General features: G+C 42.8%; 2 protein-coding genes across 4 annotated transcripts in view; one reads left to right on the top strand and one right to left on the bottom strand.

Moving 5' to 3' along the window:
• PGAP1 (post-GPI attachment to proteins inositol deacylase 1) overlaps window positions 1-6,554 on the top strand; it is a 44,903-nt gene extending 38,349 nt beyond the window's left edge. Inside the window, exons 22-27 of one of the 3 annotated variants that reach the window (XM_085877772.1) lie at window positions 1,960-2,160; window positions 3,373-3,508; window positions 3,875-3,925; window positions 4,197-4,408; window positions 5,339-5,443; window positions 5,615-6,554. In XM_085877772.1, coding sequence (XP_085733898.1) covers window positions 1,960-2,160; window positions 3,373-3,508; window positions 3,875-3,925; window positions 4,197-4,408; window positions 5,339-5,443; window positions 5,615-5,753 — 844 coding nt within the window. In that variant the 3' untranslated portion in view covers window positions 5,754-6,554. Of the gene's footprint in view, window positions 1-1,959; window positions 2,161-3,372; window positions 3,509-3,874; window positions 4,409-5,338; window positions 5,444-5,614 lie in introns of those variants that run through there. The other 2 variants (XR_015057332.1, XM_085877773.1) reach the window with 2 other exon arrangements.
• BTD (biotinidase) overlaps window positions 5,588-19,257 on the bottom strand; it is a 16,380-nt gene continuing 2,710 nt past the window's right edge. The window contains exons 2-4 of the mRNA XM_085877779.1: window positions 13,756-13,905; window positions 7,108-7,332; window positions 5,588-6,967 (exon numbers count right to left, since the gene is read on the bottom strand). Coding sequence (XP_085733905.1) covers window positions 6,074-6,967; window positions 7,108-7,332; window positions 13,756-13,905 — 1,269 coding nt within the window. The 3' untranslated portion in view covers window positions 5,588-6,073. The remainder of the gene's footprint in view (window positions 6,968-7,107; window positions 7,333-13,755; window positions 13,906-19,257) is intronic.

Consider the following 19,257-nt stretch of genomic DNA (forward strand, 5'->3'; position numbering starts at 1 on the left):
ACTGTCCAGAGACAGCGACAGGTGAGAGAGGATGCTGCACTGTATTTGGAGGGGTGAGAGAGAGAAAGAGAGAAAGAAAAGGGTGGGGGTATGGGAGGTAGCAAAGAGAATATGTTATGCTTTCTGAACAACACACACATACATACACACACAGACAAAATAATGCTTGGCCGATATCAGTAACTTTTCGGGAATCGGCAGCTTGGAGTCAGTGTGATTACCGACTACAGTATTTACTTTCTACGATCCGAAGACCTTGAGTAGCTTTCACCGAAAAACGTTTCATTTATATAGACATTTCAGGGATATGTTCACAAACAGTAATCTTTATAAACAGCTGTGTGTGATGAGTGGGGGAAAAAAGATTTGGCTTGGAAATTTAGAAAATATGTAAATATGGCAAAGGGATGACTGAGCCCGAAGCGCTCGCTCGGGATGGCGGAGCCCGAAGCGCTCGCTCGGGATGGCGGAGCCCGAAGAGCTCGCTCGGGATGGCGGAGCCCGAAGCGCTCGCTCGGGATGGCGGAGCCCGAAGCGCTCGCTCGGGATGGCGGAGCCCGAAGCGCTCGCTCGGGATGGCGGAGCCCGAAGCGCTCGCTCGGGATGGCGGAGCCCGAAGCGCTCGCTCGGGATGGCGGAGCCCGAAGCGCTCGCTCGGGATGGCGGAGCCCGAAGCGCTCGCTCGGGATGGCGGAGCCCGAAGCGCTCGCTCGGGATGGCGGAGCCCGAAGCGCTCGCTCGGGATGGCGGAGCCCGAAGCGCTCGCTCGGGATCCCGGAGCCCGAAGCTCCGATTATGAGGGATATGATGGCAGTCGCTGACAGGTTGCAAGATGCTGACCCACTGATGACGTGGTACCTCCGGTTTTAGAGGAGGTTGGATGATGTTTTGCTGCTGTACAAAGAGTTACACAGAAACCTGCAGCACTCAGCAAAAACAGCTGTTGATTACAGGGTTTTTTTTCTTTTCATTCTGGTCCCTCCACCTCAACACTATCAGCACCCTTACCTGCGTCCCCTTTGGTGCATGATTCATCAGCACTCTCGCGTGCGTCCTCTTCAGAGGAGTTTACTGGATTCTAACTCATCATCTTCATCAACATCATCACATCCAAAGTTACGTTGTATCTTAAGTAAAAAATGGAAGCAGTACCGGCTGCTGTTTGTCTTCATTTGTAAGCATTTTTAATGAAACTAATAGTGTGCACTTGTGTTCGTAAAATTTTCCCTTGTGAATAATGAACCGCCAGGAACCTATCCCCCTTTTTCCCATTGAAATAATTCCCCAACATTTGCGGATTCGACATTCACAGCATTTTTCAGAAACGTTTCCCCTGCAAATGTCGGGGTCTCATTGTATATAGTTTTTGGCCCTATCTCTCAATAGTGACGAATCGCTTAGATGTTCAAAAAAATTATCATATCCGGATCTGGATTTTCACCAAAATCAAATTTATTAGTCCTTGTCACACCCCCAATCTTTCCACCAAGTTTTGTCAGAATCCGTCCATAACTTTTTGAGATATCCTGCTCACAGACAGACAGAGAAACAGACAGGGATGAAAATACAACCCGCTATCCACCTTCGGTGGCAGAAGTAATAATGTGACCTTACAAGGAACTTCAATACAGAAGGCCATTAGACCCAACAAGCCTGCGCAATGGCTGTTTCTCTGTGCTATATCCTTTTTAAATGCTGAGCATCAAGGAAGAAATCAGCACATACTATTGATGAAGTCATTGGTATCGATCAAATGTATTCTAAAAGTTTTTGTTCAAAAAGCACATGGATTTAAAATTCAGTTTTTAAATTTGACATCACATCGGGAATAAAATGGTCTTGTCTGAAGGAAAGCTGATATTCTACACCCCCAACGACTGACGTTTATCTTTGGATATTTACTATTGCCTTCTTGGTCGCCTCATTGGTCACATCTTTTTGCATGTTGTGCTGCTGCAGCTCGGAGTGGTTCAGCGCACTTTGGATCGACTTCCTCCCCCTCCCGGAGCCCGATTCTGTCCTCATGGAAAGACGATCCACGTGGTTCAACCTCCTGCCTCTACTGCTGTTCCTGCTGGCGGATGCCACTTTGTACTGGATGGCAACGCTATGTTGGGGCATCGTTCACGTTCTGGCCACTTTATTGAGCAAAACCTGGCGGTAATACTACTTTTGCTTCTGCTTACTCTCATTTTTAATGTGTGCATTTTCTGAGCCAAAGCCCCCTCCATTATCTCACATTATTTTATTTTCCATGATCAGCCATCCTATGTTGTCACCAGACTTGTGGCATTAGTAGTGAATGTGCGTTCAGTGTTTATCCCATCTGGGCTATGTACTGTGTGTGTGCCCTTCTGCAACTATTTATTAATTTTCTTTGCAATGTTATTTTATCGTCGCCATTTATTTTATTTTTCTTAGCTTATCTGGAATTTGAATTCCAGATAAGGTATTGTCATCGTGCACCATCCATCTCCTATTTCTACTTCTCTGGCTGAAATTTGTCAGCAAGGTTTTGCTCCTGTCAGGTAACAGGGATCGCAAAGCTCGTTCCAGTCACGTGACTTGAAGTATGTCAAAATGGCGACTTATTAAATTCCTTCAAAAATCTTCTTCTCCAGACCCACCAGTCAGAATGCTACCAAATTTGGGTTACAACATTAGGCCAGGGCCCAGATAAGTTTCAAGTCCAGTGGTCCTACTTTTTAATTATTGAATTTGCATGCAATCTTTAGTTGGCTTCCAATTCCTGCACGTGAGTTTTAATTTGGTCAATCACCACTCGGATATCCAGGGTCACGTCCCCCACGAATGGGACTGGTGAGACAAGGTTTGCACACCCTGTGCTTGTGCCTCTTTTAACACAGTATCCTGGGATATCATGTAATGAATCAAATTTCCTTTTTCTCATGTGCTGGAACATCACTTTACAAAAGCATCATCACTATATATGAAGGTTAAGGGCAGGAATTGATTTTGCAGTCACTGTAGTACATCTAGGGCATGACCATAAAACTTCATTTTCTAGACTTTCTCTACAAGAATGAGGCTCATGGAAGAGCAAGGTCAAATTGACAGTGGGGAAACAAAGAGAAAGAAAGAGGGTTGGGTGAGGAAGGGTTACTAAATATCATAGACCAGGATGACACGAGGTGGCTGTATACTGCCTGCTTTGAAGCCCTGGAGAGAAAAGGGGGACTTAACAGCCTCTGGAAGGCAGTTCCATGGATGGGAGAAGTGAGGAACAAAGGAGTTTATGTGCAGTCAGGCTTGTATTATTGATAACCTGATCGTACTGGCATTTCTGCAGCAGCCGGCTCACATTCTGTGTACTTTGCATGCTCTACTAGCCCGTGATATTGTCTGCTTCAGATTTGAGTCGTACCGAAGTGAGCAACATCGGTCAACATCCAGCTGTCTGCCCGTCTCTATCGTATTAACGGCTGTGGCATGGACGCAATGTGGGGCTCTCTCTCTGATCCTTCTCTGCATATTTAGCATACTTAAGGTGATCATCTTCATTGATAGTGACAGTTGTGTAACAGCCTGCAATCTTTTCTCAAAGGTTTTGTCGTATTTAAAATGCGCATCAGTATCCAGTGAAGACGTCACTCTTTTATCGGATATAGTCGGAGTTTCGGTTGTGAATGGATCACTTAAATGTGGCACTGAACGTCGTGGATCAATAACTGGTGAAAAGATCAGTGCTCTGCTAATGAGCCTTTTATTGTTAAGGTAAACATACAATGTTCAACTTTTACCCAAATTTGTTTGTACACAATGCATGCTTTGTGTCATATGCGACAATGTTTGCCAGCATATTCCATCTCAAAATATGTCGAGTGTATGTGTGTGTTTTCCTCTGTCTGTCCAGGTTGCTATTTTGAAGTACAAAGTCACATCGTTAAAGGCAGCACTTTCCAAGGTGAGTTTCCTCTTCCATTTATAATTGATTCCTGAGGAACATGTTTATCGATCTCGGCATGCTCATTCCATGACTTAAAAGTGCTCCTTAAGAGTTAAATTTAGTTGTGTACTGAATTTAGGTGTAATGGGATTGTACATTTACACAGCAACTATGGCCTGTGGAAATATCTTTTGAGAAATCTCCAATTTATGAATAAAAATCTGATTTTTAACAACTACGAAGCTGTGCAACCACCTCTTGAACATGGGCCATGTACATGAGACTGCAGACGTTGGGTGGGCCAGTGCAGTCAAGGCTTGTGTCAGAAGCTGATGGGGCAGGAAGAACAAGTGAAAATGCTGAGAGCTGGAAGTTACGAGCGAAGCAATGCTTGGACACAGATCAAAGCACTCTGAATTTGCACAGCACGGCAACTGCTGCAACCGTCTGTGTCACTTTGTTCAGCCTACCTTCTGCTTTACACTGGTTCCGCCAATTACAGTAAGAGCTTTCCATTCGTATTTATTTTGGTCTTTGAACATTGATGAGAGTGAAAGGCAGAAGAATAGCTTAGCAGTAGAGAAATAACTGTTTAAAGAAAGCTGTTTGGTCCTGGGTTTTATTCCAGGCAGAATTAGGATCAAATTTTAACTCTGGTTAAGTGCCTGCCAGCAAGGGTCATTGCATCATCAAATGTTCTGTAGAAGGTAATTTTCTTGAGATAATTTTCCTGTAAGCTAGGCATAAAGTACAGTCAACCTTTTGGCTGCAGCTCTGTTGTTGGTCAAATTATGTTGGTCAAATTCCCAACTTCCTCTTTTTATGTAGAGATAGGATAAACTGCATGATGAGACTCATCCTGTTCCTTAAATGCTGCAAGTCTCTTCCCCCCCCCCCATCCCGAGTCTTCTTTTAGTACTGGCTGTGCTTACCTGTCACTTCGTTGACCAGTTTAATTAAAAGACAGCATGTTGCACTTCATAAACATATTGCATATCTATCTGGGAATTTCAATAAGGATGTAAAACAAAGTGAAATGCATGACAAAGGGTATTTTGATGTCTGTCATGCTTTACTTAATTGGTTCCTGCTGTTGTACCGTTGAAATGGCTATATTAAAGCTCCAAGTCCTGCCTCTTCCCCTTACCTCCCGGAAATGGCTTTTGAAATGGGCAATTTTATGATTAAACAGACAATTTTTTTGTTCCAACTAAATTGATTATTAGCTTTCCAGTAGTGGCATTTTTGTTATCCTATGACGGCAGGAACCCTTGAGAATAAAGCGTGACCGACACACAGATGGACGCTTCTCCTTTTAATAATAGATGCAATAGATAATCTTCCAACAAGAGATCGGTTTCTAGTGAAGTGCTTGTTTACCTGGTTATGTTTGATTCTTAACATCTTCCTTACATCTATCCATCATCTTAGTGTGGAGAGGAAGTTGAAACCTGATCCACATTTTCCTGTGGCCATTTTATTTTGCCTAATGCTTCCGTTGCTTCTGCAGACGAGTTCAACTGCAATTCGCTCAAGGTAAAGACCTATGATTAGATAACTTCAATGATTATACGCCCCCTTATTTGACATATTGTTTTGTTATATTTCCTGCTGTGTAATTAACTCTGCACCTTCATAATGCTTTCAATGACATGTTCAAGATAGCAACTTCTCATCCCATGGTGGTAATAACGCTTTTTATTGCAGCATGGTTTTACAAGCAACTACAACATTGCATTTGCTGCTGCCCATTATTACAGCTGTGTTCAGTACAGTTCATCTTTACCGCATCCCATATTTTGTGGTGGTATCCTTAATTCCCTTGGCTCTCGCACGCTTGTTTTGAATGCCAATGTGACAAGAGAAAACAAGATGGCAGCTGAAAATTTGAACAATGCAGATTACAACAGTGAATTGCTGTCACCATTTAAATGTGTACATTGATTATTCATTTGTAATAGTGATTTCTTTTTTGAAAATTGAGCCTTTGAAGGAATGACTGGATAGTATTTCATAAAATTACTGAATTTGATTTAAAAGAAAAGGAAAAAAAAAATACCCATGATTTATTTGTTTTGAATACAGTATTCCATCGGTAGATTGTACCACTTGTATTTTCCATTGAGAGAGATGCATATTTAAAGGTAGACCACGTAAATCATGGTCCTAGTCCCTGTCATATGCTCTACTGTAGAGCATGGCAGTAACCAAGCCTTCTGACATTCTTGCTGCGATGCTGTATCTCCCATCTTTAAGCTGTCCAAAACTGTCCGGTTCCTGAAGGTGCATTCCATCAGTCAGAATGGCTGGGAGCACATATTTGGTTCCAAAATTTCCCCAAAGCTCGAAGTTGAAGGTGGTGACAGCATGACTTGTGGGCTTCCCACAACTTTCACGTCTCGACCCGGCACAGCGCAGTAGCGTACATATCTGATGGTAGAACACTTGTCTGATTGTGTGCTTCCCATCATAAGCAGTTAAAGCATAAAGTTCTGAGGAATTAGTTGTGCGCTGGTATTTCACACTGCAGCACACATCACCGTGGCAGATTCTGTGCTTGCCCCTGTCACCGGACAGCAACACCATGGTGTGCTCATCATACATCATTATTTGATTAAAAGGAGGTTCTTCTCCAGTTTTCTCAACATCTCCAGTGTGACTGTAACCTTCCCATTGGTTGATCTTCTTTTCTGTGAAAGGTATCTCCTGTGACAATGCATCTTCAGACCACAGTGGAACATGTTCCACTAACAAATGGCTGCCATTTGCATGACGATACTTAGAACCCCCAGGAAAGTAGATTCCGCTGCCAAAAGCACCCTTCTCAGGGATGTTGAGATTGGAGGCGAGCAAGTTGATGCCGAAGCCAGCGGAGAAGGCACGCTGTGCCTGGATGCTGCTGAGCAGCGGGAGGTGATCAAACCAGGCAGTGGAAAAGGCAATGTTCTGCACTCCATATCGCTTCACAATCTCCATGGCTGGCGAGCCAAAAAGCAAGTCATAGCAAATAAACATAGCAAAATTACCAGCAAAAGGTGTGTTGAAGATTGCGTAGTCAACCTGGCACAGAAAAGATCACATGGTTACAAGATTCAATCATTCGTAAATAAAAGCTCAATTGTTGTGCATAAGGTTTTCTTTGAAGAAACATGGTCTAACCACTCAAATGATATGGAAGTTTAAATTGTATCCATACAGACCTGGTTTGGTGTGTTGTAGTAATGATCTTCAAAGTAGAGGTTGTACTTGCGGTAACGAGAAATGAGGAGACCATCACTGTTGAAGGCAACATTTGTATTGAACTGGAAGCGTCCATCAGATGGGCAGTTTGGATGTGATTGGGAAGTGCAGGGTTCCAGACTGCCCATGTTTCCCACCACAAAAAGGTCATTTTCTTTTGCCATGCAGCTGAATCGGAAAAGCACCTGTTGGACGCACACACACAAAAGTAAATAAATAAATAAAACGAGTTTTTTTTTAAGAGTTGAAGGACAGATGTTTAACCTGCTGAATCTGCCTTTATTCCTATTTAATTTTAAGGCTTAACATGTAGTATAAAGTGCCGAACTACTTGATCCTGCCCCTACTTTATCCAATCATACCCAACAGCTCCTGGACACTCACCTGAAAAGGAGAGTTTCTGGAAATCCTAGACTCGGACTCTATGACAGGCCCCAATTGCATCAGCATATGCATTCTGAAAATCTCTGCTGATCTTGCATATCCTCTTTCTGTGCTGTTCAACCTATAATTGCCCTAGATGAACTTCCATCAATGTAAGTCAGCCAACACCACTTAATAACACAAATGGGTACAAAAAGAGATCCTTGTGACTATCAAGGCCTGTTAGCATACTTCCAATTATAAGCAAAGCCATTGAATTCTTCCTTTTCTCCTCCCATTAGATTGATTTCTGATCCGATTTCAACCCTGAAAATACTATTGCTGCTCTCCCAATAATGGACGGAGGCCCTGAATCTCAGTCGAGAGACGAGAGCAGTTTCTCTGGACATATTTCTAGCATTTGGCAGTTGGGAACACCATAATCGCTCTCCAAGTTGTATTAGCCTTTGCCATGCAAGTCCACTGACTCATGGCATGCTAACTTGGTCCACTGTCAGTCAGCACACATCTCAACAGTATCCTCTCATCTCCTGTGTTGAGGCTGGAGTGCCTGAAGGCAGAACATTTGGTCGAGTGAGACTCCTAATCTTCATTAACAATCTTTGATACTCTGAAAACCCTCATCTTCACTGACCCCCTCTACCCATTACCATAGCATCTCTCATCCTTCAGATAGCCAGGGAGAAGTCACTTCTTTATCTGCAGACCTTTAGTCAGGGCCTGGCTGAACTCTTGGAATATGTCTTTCAACCCTGATAAATCTCACTTACTCACTCTGTCTCTCCAAAATGTCCATCTGACAAACCCTCCCCAATGTCAAACTTTTCCAAGAAGTTCGGCCTCTCACAGTTGGGTCTCGATCATCCATGGTCTCTCTTTGGAAAACCAAATATCAGAGTTGTCTTGCAAAGCCAGCCAATGACAGGGCATCCTCCATTGTGCCAAATCTTACCTTGGCAAATCCAAGGTTCCAACAACTTGCAAGCTTGATCGAGTACTGCTCTCCCTCTGCCTCACCTTTCATCTCTTGATGCTGTTGAATCCAAGGTCCTCTAAATGATTGGAATCTCATGCAACAAAATTTAATCATTGGAATCTTTCACCATAGAGCTGACTATGAGTTTTCAGCAAAACTGATTGCTCATGCAGATATGTTTGGGATCTGCCTTCCACAGTCTCCTTTCTAGTCTGCCTCTGTGCTGCCCCCCCCCCCCATAAGTGAGTAACTGAGTAACCCATTAGTAACCCATAATCTGATGAAAGTGAAACTTTCAAAAGCCAGGCTTCATGTTCATATTTTCTCTCACTTGTGGAGTAAACTTCCTTCGTCTGTTCAATCACACTCACCCTCAAGGTTAGTTTTACCATTCTGTTCTTCTTATAGTCCACAACTTACTGCACTTGAACTTGTACTCCTGTCCTCAACTCCACAATCCTTGTCCTTCTTCTTCTTCTCCTACCCTGCTGTTGGTACGTTTCTCCAGTTTCCAGTCTTCCAGCTCTTCTACAAGCCTCGACTTGTTGATACGAAAATAAAAAGCATCGTTTTCCTATCCAATATATCATTTGCTATTTCATTGCAAAGCAAACGTACTCCGTTAAAAATAAAACTGACAAACACTGCACATCCTCACCCCAATTTGAACAATAATCTGTCTTGAATCAAGTTGGTTTAAGTGAGCCATAAGATCAGATTAAAAGTTAATGGGCCAAATACAATATTCGTATTCAATCGAAGAGCAAAAAAAAAAAAAAAAATGCAGGAAATTTAAATTTATTGTTGCATGTTGATGAAAATCAATTGCATTTACAAGACTGAAGCCAACTAATAAAATAGGACCACCTGTCTTGAAGCTCACATGTGAATCAGCATCTAAGTGGGGGTCACTCAACCCCCCCCCCTTAGACGCTGATTTTAGTATGATTATTATTATTTAATGGCGTGAACAAACTTTGGTACATCACGGGTGATGAATGTTGTGGTCAAATTTCATCGAAATCGTGTGTAGTTTCGGAGAAGAGCAAATACCTATTTGTGATGGAAACCTGTGCACTTCTCCTTTTCTCCCCAATCCTTAAGAGTTCATGAAAATCCCTTGAAAGTGCTTTTGATTTCATATTACAATGATGAAGCCTCTTTTTTTCCCCTATATCATCGTGGGAGGCTTCTTGCTAGTGTCGGATTTGCTTTGACAAATGATGTTCCCCAATTTTTAATGGTACCACAGAGTTTCTTCGACCATTTCGATTTTAGAGTAATAAACCACCATTTCGATTTTTTTTTTCTTTTTCTTCCTGCACTCTCAAAACTCCAAATTTCTAAACTGTATGTATTTCCGAGCTGCATCTCGGAGCTGGCTCGGACTTTTTCTTTTTAGAAAAAAAAAGCAACAAAAGAATGAAATTTTGCCTTAATAATGGGAATACAAAGTATGCGGGGTTGACATTTTTGATCTTGCCCTAATTAAGGTCATGACCCAATTCGTCATTTTAATATTTCTTTTTTTCACCACAACTCGACTAAAGTTTGTCTGATTGGAACAAATTGCCCTCTCGAGATTGCCTAGCCCAAGAGCAAGCCGCATTTAAGTTTAATTTATACCATACCCCCTCTGGTTAAAGGTCAAGGTCTTGCACTATTAGCAGCACGAAACCGCCGTTTAGTTTTTTTCTGCCAATGTCCAAGTTGTACCTCAGAGCCCGCTGGGACTTTCAGAATGAAAATTTGCATCAATAATGGGAATAAAAAGTTTGTGGAGTTGATAATGTTTTGACCTTGACCCAATTGTAGACATTGACCATTTTCACCATAGCTTGACTAAGGTTTGTCCAATCGCAACAAAATTGCCCTTTCTCGAAAGCTTAGAGAAAGGCGCACCGACACTTAATGTACATCATACTCCTCAGAGTTAAAGGTCAAGGTCAAATGGTGATCTGAAATATATATATTTTTTGTCATTGTTCATTCGTGTGCATAACCTACTTTTTTTTTTGTATACATTGTCGAGGCTCATCTGAGAGCTAACACACAACACACATCAAGGGGGGCATGAGACGAGGGGCGGGAGAGGGAAGGACAAAACAGTGGGGAACAGAGACATTAGGAGATCTGCGGAAGACGTTAGGAACAGAGACATTAGGTAGAAAAGATCGAGGTTTTGGATGGGGGAAGATAAAAGATGGTGGTGAACAGCTGTTTTGAGCCCTGGAGGGAAGAATCGGATTGAAGAGGGCGTGGGAGTTTATTCAAAAGGTGGGGGAAAATAGAAATGAAAGAGTGAAGGTGAGCAGTGATTCGTGATTTTGGTAGTTTTACCAGAAAGGGGTTGTTGGCGGACCTTGAGCGCCCTGCAGAAATGTGGTGGGGATCTATCGCAGACAGAGCAAGGGTGGGGGTGGGGGGTCGAGACTGGAGAGGAGACGGTAGAAGACAGAAAGACCACCGATCTGCCTGCAGTGAAAGAGTCAGAGGCCCAAAGACTCAGCCCTATCGCAGGAGATACCAATGATCCGAAATGCCTTGGTTTCCACAGCATGAAGGCAAGAAAGGTGAGAGGCAGGAGCACCAGCTCAGAGGGGAGAGCAGTACTCCAATAGGCTGCGGACGAAAGCTTTGTATGTGGTCAGGAGCTCAGGTGGGCCGAGGAAGGACTTTGCACAACGGAGGATTCCCAGTCGGTGACTGGCTTTGGAGGCCAGGTTGAAAATGTGGCTTTCCCAGGAAAAATCATGGCAGATGGTGAGACCCAGAAGCTTGAGTGAAAGGACTTCTTCCAGAGCATTGTTGAGAAAGTAGATGGGGGGGGGGTTCCAAATGGTCCTTTCAGAGGGACATCGTGAGAGTGTGAGATTTGCCAGGATTGAAAGACATGTTTCATTTATTGGACCAGTTTGTGATTTTATCCAGATCTGTAGAGAGCGAAGAAGCTGTGGCTTGCCAGTCTGAGGGATGACAGATGGTATGACAGAGCGTGGAGTCATCAGCAAAGAGATAAAGAGGATTTTCCAGAGAGTTGGAGAGATTATTGATGAAAAGCAGAAAAAGAACAGGGTCCAGAACGCTGCCTTGAGGAACTCCAGCCTGGACAGGAAGAGGGGATGAGAGAACTCCATTTAGGGCCACACGTTGGCTGTGACAGGAGAGGAAGTCTGGGAGCCATGAGTGGAGATAGCCTCGGATACCATAGGAAGAGTTTGGTGAGCAGGGCAGGGTGCCAGACCGTATCAAAAGCACGTGATATGTCTCAGGATATGGCTCGGATTTCATGTCTGGCATTGAGTACCTCCATCCATTGTTGGGAGAGCAGAAGCAGCATATGCAGGGTAGAGTGACCTCGTCTGAAACCAAATTGATGATTGGAAATCAAGCCATTGGAGAATAGGAAGAAATTAATATCTGAAGCGATGATGGATTCCATAACCTTGCTGATGATTGGGAGAAGGCTGATTGGTCTGTAGTTGCAGGGATCTGTTTTTGCACCTTTTTCTGCAGAACGGTAATGTTTGTTGATTTCCAAGTGGATGGCAAGTGACCAGGAGCAAATGAGAGGGTGAATAGAACAGAGAGAGGGTGAGCAAGAGCAGAAGAGCAGGCTTTGAGGACACGTGGGAATTGGTAATCGGGAGAGAATACAAATAAAACGATCGTACACCGAGATGGGAAGGACGAGTAGGCCTCAAGGAGCCGGATACGATGAGGTCGACTAAAACTCATAAAATAGCACGATTTTTTGAAACAATACCAAACTCGGAACGCACAGAAACATGTTAGTGACAAAATACACAGTTAAAACAGGACAAATAACGACCGCAAACTTAACTTTGAGAAAGTCGGCAGAGACCCCTGAGAGAAGCTGCCGTTGCTGCAAACCCAGAACCGGAAGAGAACTGGAATACTTTTTTTTTCGGATTGTGACCTAATTAACAAAAAACACCTTTTTGATCATAACTGGAATAATTTTCCTCAAATTTTCATGATGTTGAGTTTTATGGGTAGATTTTAGATGGGGCCACATTTTCTTGACTTGCACTTTATTCCTAAATGTTGAAGGTCAGTACCACATGGTGGTCCAAAAAAAATAAAAAGGGCCATCATTGGATTACTGGCCAAGGGTAAACCTTCCCGATTAAGTGTTCCTGAAATGTCTAGGCTGACATCAGGAGCATGTACTCAAACCTCAATCAAATCAAAGACATTAAAAATATCCATCTGAACCTTTCCAAAGTGATCAGGCATCATGCAGAGCAAAGAACATGTCATTTTTAAATAGACATAAAGGTTTATTCCATTGTATGGGAACCGTTTTTGTGATTCAAAGATGCTGCTTAAACAAAACAAGCAAAGCCACTGGATTAGACATACTAATTTGAGTGACCGGTCGCAATCAAAACGGAAATGAAACTGGGCTGGATACAGCAAGAGGAACCCATGGATGACAAGAATTACAAACGAGCAATCTTTAAAGAAAGACAATTAACTGAATAAAGAGGACTTGGAAGAAACAAAGGTAGATCAAAGATTCGATGAAAATACAAAATTGAAAAATTCTCTGGAGTCCAATGGCCCCAAATTGAAAATAATGGATAATGTACAATGAGGAATTCGTCTTGTGGTGGAGTGAAATGGGAAACTCTACTTTTCCAATAAAATGTATTTGTATGTATGTATACATGTATATGTATATGTTTGTATGAATGTGCATATATATGGATGGAAATGTATGTATATATATATATATATATATATATATATATATATATATATATATATATATATATATATATATATATGTACATAATATGTGTATGTGTTGTTCCCAACGTGTACTGCCTTTTTGGCTGCTGGTTGCATCATTGGTTAGGGGCGCGGCTATGCCGCTGATGCAGTGCCCCTATTACGAGTAAACTGGTGCTCATTTCGCCGACCTCGGAAGAATGACAGGCTGAGTCAATCCCCTGGTGTTAATTCAGTGGTCAACGAGGCTCGAACTCAGGACCCTAGGATCCCAAGCCACCACCCTCACCGCAAAGCCAACACCAGGCTCATGTACGTATGTATGTGTGTATATATTTATATACATATGTATGTATGTATATATATATATATATATATATATATATATATATATATATATATATATATATATATATATATATATATATATATGTGTGTATTTATGTATATGCTTCACAATACATTTTTATTCTGTGAAATAACTCCAAACCTCAGTGTTGTCGAATCGCTGTGGCTCCAGACAGGGGTTCCACGAGGTGATGTTTGGATCGGGAACTTCCTCCAGATAAGGATACATTGATGTCCGAGTGAAATTAATACCAAATAGACCGTACTCTGGGAAGACAATAATTTGTGCACCCTGGGAAAATACACGAGAATAAAAGACCACTTCCATGTCATTTCAATCACAAGATGATGATGTTATCTCTGGCAAAAGCAACACAATAACTTCACATACACAAGTCCTGCTTGTCATAACATGAGCTCTGATTGTCTCTTGGACACAATTAAGGTTGTGGACCTGCCTTGGGAGAGGTTTTGGCCTAAAAGGGTCAAAACTTCAATGGATGGTGCCCAGCTTTGCTAGATCTGATGATCTGGATAATCATTTAATTAGGCACATTAAATTGTTCAGCTATCTATCACCATATCTCTATGCAAAAACTCTTCCTTTATTTTGACCACAGATCCTACCAGAAGGAAATAAGATATGTATTAAAGGGAAAGAAGTAATTTTTGAAAATAGTTATGCGTTTGCCAGTTGGGTCAAGAGGTGCTTCTTGCACCCGCTTTCCTGACCTTTGACCCTGAAACGGATGAGCCACAGATAACTCCGCGACATAATGGATTGCTAAGCAACCACCGACGCAGATAGATGATCAATTGAAGTAGTGTCCTCAAGTCAAATTCCCGTGTTACCTTCCCAGCAAGTGAATCCCCCCAGATAGTGAACTGTGTTCTCGATGCCCCACTATGATAAATCAAGAACGGCCGAGCGAAACTGTAAATGGGATGATGGCTAGTTTGACCGTAGCGAAACAACGGGGGAGAAACACCCATCCACTAATTACATACTCTGTCTAACCAATGGAGAAAGACAATCAGGCAGGTTGTAAACGATTGGTCATGTTCAACAAAAACCAGGTATTTACAAGGAAACTGTCATCTGCAAAGTCAAATCAGTGTCACAAAGAAAGAACCTTTTCCCGAAACACACAAGCCCCTCAGTCATTCATCTTACCACAAATCTTGACACAGGCATCTCAGTCATTCCAGGAAGCAAGATAAGCAAGGGTGATGGTCAGAGAATGGGAAATCCGTGCGGTATGGTGTAGACCCCGGGCTCACCCCTATGATGGCTCACATAACAAACATGGCGTATGGTTCAGGTGATGGAGAGGTGCAGGTGGGAGGTGCCATGTATGCGTTAGCATGAATACGAGCTCTGAAAATAACTGTTGTGGACTCAGTTGATGCTCCAAAACAGTGCGTGTCAGGTGTGTGCGCTGAAAGATGCAAGGATATAAGGTGTGTGTGTGTGTGTGTGTGTGTGTGTGTGTGTGTGTGTGTGTGTGTGTGTGTGTGTGTGTGTGTGTGTGTGTGTGTGTGTGTGTGTGTGTGTGTGTGTGTGTGTGTGTGTGTGTGTGTGTGTTTGTAGACATGTAAGGAGAGAAGTCAGTTCTGAGGAGATTTGGTTGGAGAGGAGGTGGTCACTGCCTGGAAACCCACAGCTCCGTTCTCGTTCCACCTGGTATGTCTCAGCGTCGCATTTCCTGGGCGCCTGGCCTGGACTGGCACTTATAACTGATGCTCGGAATTCCTGCTCTCTGGGCTCTGCTTCCGAACAGGGTATTCTCCTCTTTCGTTTGGAACAAACTCGTTCTTGACTTCGTCGCAACTAGAACTTGATTCTGCCAGAGCTATAAACTTGCTCTTGTGATTTCTCCAAGCTAACGTGAACTCAACTCAACTCAAACTAGGCTTTCTCTTCTCTTTCACTCAGAACTAACTGGTCAAGAGATCTTATTGGCTTCGCCTCTGTCACCAATCATGTGCGCTTTTCGTCATCTTGCCACACTGATTGGCTGGTGCGCTGTGATCCAGGTCTCTCGATTCGTCCACTAAGTGCGATGGGCAGAGCTGCTGGTTCAAGGCAGGCTGAGCGGAAGGGTCGTACAGTGCATCCAATAGCCACACGAATGCCCACCTGCTGTGACTGGAACCTCGTTTAAGCAATCGAAGTGCTGGAATGGCCGCTTAGCTTAGATGATCAAAGTTCTTGTTGAAATGGAGTTACTTTCGGCAAGAGTCTTGAGAATGTGGTATAATAATGATTGTAAAGATGGAGTATGAGAAAGAGGGAAAGGATGGAAGTCGAAAATGGGTGTTTGAGAATGAGGTTCGAGTATGGAGTTGAAGAATGAGGAAGACGACAACGCGGATAGTTCTAACTTCATTCACAACGCATCTTTCCCTTTTACTGATACAAAGGGAGAGGTAATCGAACTAAACAAAGTACTATGGATGTATCTAAACTCCAGGGATTCTTCATGTGTTGGATGCAATTCCCTGGGGTCTTCCAAAAGCACAACAATATCAATATAATTAAAACAAATGTTGTGGAGGCGCTGTGGAGGAGGGGGTCACCGGCCAATCCAGTTGGTCTGGACGCTCCGATCCGGATCAAGTGCCGATATCCAGTTCAATTTGGAATGTCTGCGGCAGATCAGTTGGCACTCCTGATTTCTCTCCCTGCTGGGGACCTCAAAATGGCAGCAGTTCACCACACCCCAATGGGAGAAAAATTTAAATTGAACCTTAGGTGTTGTAGTCCAATTTACACTCCAAATGATTATAATAGCCAATGCGGCTGTTTTAGTAGTGATCATGACCGTCCGAATAACTCAATTGACAGAGTTTATTGCAATGGGGAAGGTAACAGGGAAAACGTGCAAGGATTCATTTGCTGGACGTGTCTATTTACAATTGGGATATGCACCTCCGAGGAATCATGCGAACGGGAGATATTAAAACCTCAAATAAACTTTAAGGTCTCATTCATACGACAGTAGAAGGACCAGAGAGAAAATCACAAGACAGGCATACTTAGTTATGGTCCGTTGGGGTACTGCCAAGCCCCAGCAGCTTGTTCTGGAGTGAGTGACGTTTCGGTGGAAATTCAAGCCAAAGACATCGTGGACACAGTATGAGGGTGAGACCACTAATTCTATTCAGAGAGGAATCGCTTGGGCGATGATGAGGGATGCAGTCTCTGCCTTCGTGTGCAGCACGGAACATCCTTATCCCATGAACCCCAGATCAGACGGACACAGAATTCTGGCCTCTTCCCCTTTCAACTTCCGAGCTCTCACACCACTCCATGACATCACTTGTCTCTGCCCGCTGCACTTGGTCATCACTTGGCCCTGCCCATGACATCAGCGTGGGATTCTTCCTTAACTAGTTGTGTATCCTGACCACCTATTGACTGGTTTCCAAAATATGACAGTACTGCTACTTGTAACTTTTTAAGAGTCCTACATGTTTCCTCACTTAACAGCTTAAACCAATTAACTTCTTACAAGTAAGGTATATATATATATATATATATATATATATATATATATATATATATATATATATATATATATATATATATATATATAACTAGAAGGGAATCAGTAAAGCATATACCTCTTGACATGTAATGCCTGATCCACGAGAACATATTGGGCCCAATACATTTTTGAAATATCATGCAATACAATACTGTATCGTTTTTGGCTCAATCTCTCAATGGTGAAGAATCACTTTAAAAATCAAATACTTCTTGTATCCGGATCCGGATCTTCACCAAAATCTAAACAGTTTGTCCTTGTCACACACGCAACCTGTCCACAAAATTTCATCCGAACCCAACCAAAACTTTTTGAGATATCCTGCACACAAACAGACAGAAAGGGGTGAAAACATGACCTCTTTCACCTTCTGTGGTGGAGGTAAATATATTGGTACAAATTTGAGCACTTTTCAGATATACTTTGGTACAAATCAGATATACTTTGGTACAAATATATATTGGTACAAATTTGAGCACTTTATTGTGTGGCCATTGGCAACTCAAGGGTGGGCCGTTACGATGTATACATAGTGTATACATAGGGAAAGGGTGTTTAAGATTTTCAGACTAAATAATTTTATAAAGGGGGGAGGGATATGTTTGCTGTAAAATAAGTGCCATCATTTATCCCCACGCATTTTGAAAAAAATTAAATAATAATAATAATAATCGGGGGAATTGCAATCGCCTCCATCTTCCTCCTCAAAGGTTGGGCAGAAATTCACCAAACTTGATAGCTATGATCAACATATGGCAAGAAGGTGTTAACTCGAGCAGTGTCATTTTTGGCCCCATCTCCTGGAGGGAAGGATGAGATTGAAGAGAATTTGGAAGTTCATTCCACAGATGGGAATGAAGAGAAATTAATGAGTGGAGGCGAGTAGTGATTCTAGTTTTTGGGAGTTTCACCAGAACAGGGTTGATGGTGGATCACGTGCGCCCTGCACAAACCTGGGGGGGGGGGTGAGGGGAGGGTAGTGGTTGGGGTGAAGGAGGCAAACACAGAAAGAGCAGAGGGTGCAAGATCAGAAAGGAGGTGGTAGAAGACAGAGACTACCGACCTCTTTTTGATGGGAAAGTAATTGGTACGGAACGATCAATAATAATAATATATTGACCCTAGTTTTGCTTTGTATTTAGACTGAGCTTCATCATGGGAGATTCGAATGATCTTGAAGGCTGAAGGAATCTCATAAAACCTGGGTTTTGAGCTTGAAAAATAGGTTGAGCTCGAGTCGCAGCATTTTTTTCAAGCTTGAGCTTGAAAAAACATGTGTACCTCCACCATTAGCGAGACCAAGGAACACTCGACAAGCCACTACATCACATGATTATTGTGTGGCCATTGGCAACTCAAGGGTGGGCCGTTATGATGTTTATTTCTTCCCCTCCACTGCCAAACTCTGGAACTCTTTAACTACTCATGTCTTCCCAAACACTTATAACCTTCCCCTTTCCAAAAGCAGATTTTTTAACTTCCTCAAACACTCTTAGACAATTCTCTCTTTCCTTACTTTTCTATCAATGCAGTTCCTTTATTTAAGGCTTGGCCTCGATGAGGACCATTTAGTCCATGACTGAAGCCTTTAGCATAAAAAGGTGGAATGTGCATTGTAAAATTGGGGCTGGTAGGATGGCCGAGAGGTATGCACACTCGCAACCAAACTGTCTCGCCTGGCTTCAATTTCTGACCCAGTTATAAACTGTCAGCCTGATTCATCAGTGTGTGCTGTTCCTCGGATGGACTTTAAACGGGCTATCCCATTGAAGTCTGCCAGCATTCTTTGGTGGAGATGAAAGATGCCACGGTGTTCTTCGTGAAGAGTAGGTGAGCTATCGCCAGTACGATGGCCACATTCCAAGTTGCTGCTTTAACTAGAACATCAGGCCTGTCCATCCGGTTCATGAAGACTCGGGCCAAGCTCCCCCCTGGCCGACCCCACAAGAAGGGTGGGATAATGGTGGCCATTAAAGAAGAATAAGAAGTGCATGGTAAAATTGATCATAAGCTAATTGAGCAGAAAAACAGGTTTACTGTAGGAATGTCCTTAAGCGTGTCGTCGCAGTCGTTAAAGCTCTCCCATCTCGAGG

Source organism: Eptatretus burgeri, chromosome 4 (assembly GCF_056783735.1).
Source record: "Eptatretus burgeri isolate ZD-2024b chromosome 4, Ebu_testis_v1, whole genome shotgun sequence".
NCBI lineage: Eukaryota > Metazoa > Chordata > Myxini > Myxiniformes > Myxinidae > Eptatretus > Eptatretus burgeri.